This window comes from Sorghum bicolor, chromosome 4, assembly GCF_000003195.3.
Source record: "Sorghum bicolor cultivar BTx623 chromosome 4, Sorghum_bicolor_NCBIv3, whole genome shotgun sequence".
NCBI lineage: Eukaryota > Viridiplantae > Streptophyta > Magnoliopsida > Poales > Poaceae > Sorghum > Sorghum bicolor.
In genome coordinates, this window is record NC_012873.2 from 55297454 (window position 1) to 55302834 (window position 5381).

Here is a 5381-nt window from a genome sequence, read left to right on the forward strand (position 1 = left end):
ATTTTCCATTCTGAACAGATCTTCCATGAGCCTGTTCACCGCATTGCAGACAAGGTGAACCGGAGCACGCCATGGCAGTGGCGCTCGTCTCGTTCACCGATGAGTTGGTCCGGCAAAACATGTTGTCGTGCATAGTCTGAGCCCTTGAACGGCCAGGTCAAACCCTAGGGGCTAGGATGACTGGCAGTGGCAGCAGATCTCAGGTCCGGGTCAGCTCCGATCCTCGCCACGTCGGACATGGGAGTGTGAGCTCCGATTTTATTCCTGAAATGGCCGGATCTTCTGGTCACACCCCTGTTAAAAAGAGGCAAGTACCAAGTGGCCGCGGGCTCTTGATCCGATACATTGATGGTAGTGGTAGCAAGAGACAAGAGAGAGCCTGATGCATGAGGAGAAGTTAACAATGCAGAATAATCATGATTGTATGCATACACTTTTATTTTGGCCAAGAAGCTGCAAGCCTGCTGGTCACCTATCTTATTAGCTCAAGTTTGTGCGCTGGAAGCTGAGAGGAATATTTATGCTAAATTCTCTTTTTGTAAGCCAAAGGCAGAAAGGGCAAACATCGATACGTATTCAGGCAATACGACGAGAAATTAAAATAAAAATCGGAATAGTTTCCTTTTTAAAAGATCGTGTGTTTTAATATTTTTTTTGAATGTGCTAATATAAAAGTTCACCGGTTCTAAATGAGCTAATATATAAAAACTGAAGCTTGTATTTTAAATATAAAACGAAAAAAGAGTGATAATATTTGTAGTCCTATAAGCATCCTATTTATTTGAGCTTATGAGTCAAATTTATCTGTGATTCAATGGTGTTTTTCTCTCGAAATGAATCAGCGAACAGCTATCGTAACTTTTGAGCCAAACGAACATGATTAATTCCTTTTTTTTACTGACAAAATAGTTTTCCTTCCTCCGGACCACGCACCGTTTGCGTCTTTAATTTATTGGCGGAGAGGAAAAGTTGTTCAAAGGCGATCCACTCGACCACTCCATTTAACAAAGCAAGTACACTGCCCACCCGCCTAGTACCTTAGCCTCTAACAAATCGAAAAGACGCCGAAAACGCTAATGAAATCGATTAGGCTACTACCACTAGGGGTAATCGATATAAAGAGAATCCCCGATTAGTCTAACCGTGGAGCTGAAATTCCTACTCCTGCCTGCAACTTTTGTTCAGTAAACTCTAGAGTGAAGGTGGACAATATAAGGAGTGTGAAATAAGTAAATCAGCTCATCATTGTACTACGCTACGACAAAGAACATGCAAGAACTGGTTTCTGGTACGGTGTTGCCAGTGCCAGCCCGGCCCTGCAAAACGGAGCCCATCCTGCTCATCCGATCCCCAGCACAAACCCTGCAAGATCCTACCATTTCTGAGCCGATCGAGCGCAATCGTGACCTTTGCACGGCCACTCGGGTCCCTCTTTCACATGTCCACCAAGTCCATTCCTAATCCCAATTCAAGGCCGATGATGCATCAGCCAAGCCTTCTTTGATTCATGTTCGGCTGGCTGTTTTTTTAGCTAATGCTAATACTGTTTTGTTGTGAAAAAAAATTGTTTCATGTGGACTGATTTTGACTGATAAGCTCAAATGAACATAGATCTTGTTTAGTTCCCAAAAAAATTTGCGGAATTTTTCAGGTTCTCCGTCACCTCGAATCTTTAGACGTATATATGAAGTATTAAATATAGACGAAAATAAAAACTAATTACACAGTTTGGTCGAAATTGACGAGACGGATCTTTTGAGTCTAGTTAGTCCATGATTAGACAATATTTATCCAATACAAACGAAATTGATATTATTCATATTTTGCAAAATATTTTGCAACTAAACAAGGCCTAGTGAAAAGCTACTTCATTTTCGTAGAGACCTCGAGAGCACTAAGACGGTAAGACCATTGCAGTTGCGGCGCATATTCCCCAGCAAACTCCTGATCAAAATCTGAAGACACCTCAGATTAAGATATTAACTGAGGAATTAGCAGCATCTTAAAATATCGCAACTGTTGCATCCCTTGTTTGGCCTCTACTCCTCCTCTCTCCTCCCTCAAAGGCCCCAACCACCTCGCCATGGTATAAGTAGAGCGAGCCACCACACCAAAGGGCCATTTCCAAGGGCTCTACACGAAGTTAGGCGGCCAAAGTGTTTGTGACCAACCCAACCCCCTCTTCTTCCTTGTCCACTGAAAGGTTCAGACTCCCGTTTTAGCAGGGTCACCGAGACAAAGGGGAGCTTGGGTTGGCCTGGCCACGATGAAGTTTATGAAACTCGGCACCCGGCCGGACACCTTCTTCACCGCCGACTCCGTGAGGTGCTGTGTGATTGTTCTGATCTCGCTTCCATTCCATCAGGTTCTGCGTGCGTGCGTTCGTGGTGTTCTGATTGTGTGGTGTCCTTGTGCGTTCGTGCGTCGTCCAGGTCTGTCTGCACGGAGGTGGCCACGGACCTGCAGATCCTCGTCGATAACTGCATCTATCATCTACACAAGGTAATTCACTCAAGAATCACAGATTATTTCCACCCTTTATTATTCAGTTTTCATTATAAGCATGATTCCGTCTGGGAAATGGGAAATTCCCTGATGGGATGACCGCCTGTTGTCATTTTGTTTCTGATGAAGTTCCCCGATCTTGGTTTCCAAGTCTAATTAAGATTCGTTGTTTCTTGGCATTGTCCTGTTTCTGAATGCCGCAGTTCCCTCTGCTCTCGAAATGCATGCTCCTGCAAGCGCTGTGCGCCGACGCCGGCGACGTCGTCGAGCTCCCGGGATTCCCGGGCGGCGCGGAGGCGTTCGAGGCGTGCGCCAAGTACTGCTACGGGATCACCATCACGGTGAGCGCGCGCAACCTCGTCCCGCTCCGGTGCGCGGCGGCGCACCTCGGGATGTCCGAGGCCGCCGACAGGGGCAACCTGGCCGCCAAGCTGGACGCGTTCCTCGCGTCGTGCCTCCTCCGCCGGTGGAAGGACGCGCTGGGCGTGCTCCACTCCACGCGCCACTACGCGCCGCTCTGCGAGGACCTGGGCCTCACGTCCCGCTGCGTCGACGCCGTGGCCGCGCTCATCGTCAGCCCGGACACGGCCTTGCCGGCTAAGTCGTCGACGTCGGCGTCGCCGTGGTGGGCGCACGACATCGCTGAGCTGGGCGTCGACCTCTTCTGGCGGATCATGGTCGCCGTCAAGGCCACGGGCGCCGTACACGAGAAGACCGTCGGCGACGCGCTCAAGGCGTACGCGCGGCGGTGGCTGCCCAACGTCGCCAAGGACGGGCTCTCGCTCTCGGCGGACCAGCCGTTCGACGACCACGACGCAGGCAGTGCGACGGACGTGAAGCAGGTCACCACGAGGCACCGCCTCCTGCTCGAGAAGATCGTGAGCCTGCTCCCGGCGGAGAGGGACGCCGTCTCCTGCGGCTTCTTGCTCAAGCTCCTCAAGGCCGCCAACATCCTGAGCGCGTCCCCGGCGTCCAAGTTGGAGCTGGTCAGGAGGGTGGCGTGGCAGCTGGAGGAGGCCAGCGTCGCCGACCTGCTGGTCCCGTCGCTGTCCTGCGTCAGCGAGACGCTGTACGACGTGGACGCCGTGTCGGCCATCCTCGACGAGTTCGCGCTGCGGTGCGCGGCGGTCCCGCCGGCGCCGCCGGCGGCGCTGGCTCTGTCCGGGAGCCCCGACGACGACAGCTCGGCGCACTCGGGCGGGCACCGGCGGTCACGCTCGGCGGAGAGCGTGAGCTTCGACGGCACGCGACGCTCCTTGTCAGCCGCACCCGTGTCGCAGGGCGCTCTGGTGCAGGTGGGCAAGTTGGTGGACGGGTTCTTGATTGAGGTGGCCAAGGACCCCAACATGCCGCTGGACAAGCTGCTCGCCATTGCCGAGGCCGTGCCAGACAGCGCACGGCCGGAGCACGATGGCGTGTACAAAGTCGTCGACACATACCTCAAGGTATCCCATTTTCTTTTCTGTTTTATTACTCCTCTCCATTTCCATCCATGGTTGGTTACATACAAAAAAAAATCTGAACTTTGGATTATATGTGACAAGATAATCTTCTGTGGTCAAACATTGCATGTTTGCATTGATCTTGCTGTATTAATCTTTGTCTTTCGGTTAATTTTATTTATCAGGCGCATCCGGAGATGAGCAAAAGCGGGAGAAAGCGGCTGTGCCGGCTGCTCAACTGCCGGAAGCTGTCGGAGAAGGCGTGCACGCACGCGGCGCAGAACGAGCTCCTGCCGCTGCGCGTGGTGGTGCAGGTGCTCTTCTTCGAGCACGCGCGCGCCGCGGCGCTGGCGTCGGGCGGTGGGCATGCCGCCGTGGCCGCCACGGCGGACCTGCCGAGCAACATCCGGGCGCTGCTGTCCAACAAGTCCGGGTCGTCGGAGGACGAGGAGGCGGACCGCGTCGACGAGCAGCGGCTCCGGGCGCTGGCCGCCGGCGGGTCCCCCGGCGACGACTGGAGCGTGGAGGGCCTCCGCCGCGCGGCGTCCAAGATCGCCACGCTGCGGATGAAGCTGGCGGAGGACGAGGACTACGAGGACCGCGATGCCGACGAGTTCGCGCGCAAGGCCAGGCTGGCGCGCAGCGCGTCGCTGCGGTTCAGGGCGTTCTGCGCCATCCCCGCCGGGAAGCCGAAGCGGATGCTCAGCAAGCTGTGGCCGCTGGGCAGAAGCGGCGTTAGCCACTAGTAGCAGCAGCCATTGTTAGGTCCTGTGATCTCCTGTTTTTCTTTTTCTTCATTTTTCCCCTGAGGGTGATTTGTTTGTCTCTTCTTCTACTAGTAATTCTTCTTCCTCCTCTTTTGAGTTACACTTCCAAGGCAAATTGTACCTTGCATGTAGTAGTTGTAATTTCGACGGCCGTAATAAAAGATAGAAATTGCACAGGCAACTTATTCATTTGTAAGCTGATTGAGCTTGGCAAACTAGTGATGAACAAATCAGTGTCTGGCTGTCTGCTAAAAATAATGCCCATTCTCATCTATAAATAAAAAACTAAAAAAACAAACTCTTTTTTTTACTCAGTCACGATGATGAGATGATGATGATTGATTTCAGTGCCTCACATTTCATAGTACCGACTACAGAGTGGCCATCACTTACGCAACATTTCTGTTTCTAAATTCAAGCAGCCTGTGATTGCCATCCACTTGGAGACACACAGACAGACCGGCATGAAAAATCTACAAATCCACGAACGGAATCCGGATCGAATCGAAATCCACAAATCTACGAGCGTTTTCTTCATCGCTTTTTACCTGAAAAAAAGATCCCCTTTGTTGTTAGGTCGTGCGTGGCGTGGGAGGATGGATATATACGGGCATGATGATGGGATGATAGGACCTCAGGCTCCAGATTGCTGGGTCAGCAACCACTA

The 5381-nt window shown here is 52.2% G+C and overlaps 1 protein-coding gene across 1 annotated transcript; it reads left to right on the forward strand.

Annotated features, from left to right (window-relative positions):
- On the forward strand, nt 2080-4903 carry LOC8070601 (BTB/POZ domain-containing protein At1g67900). Its single transcript, XM_002452342.2, has 4 exons — nt 2080-2325; nt 2433-2502; nt 2709-3950; nt 4133-4903. The coding sequence occupies exons 1-4, from the start codon at nt 2267-2269 to the stop codon at nt 4691-4693; spliced, it is 1932 nt and encodes a 643-aa protein (XP_002452387.1). The 5' UTR covers nt 2080-2266; the 3' UTR covers nt 4694-4903.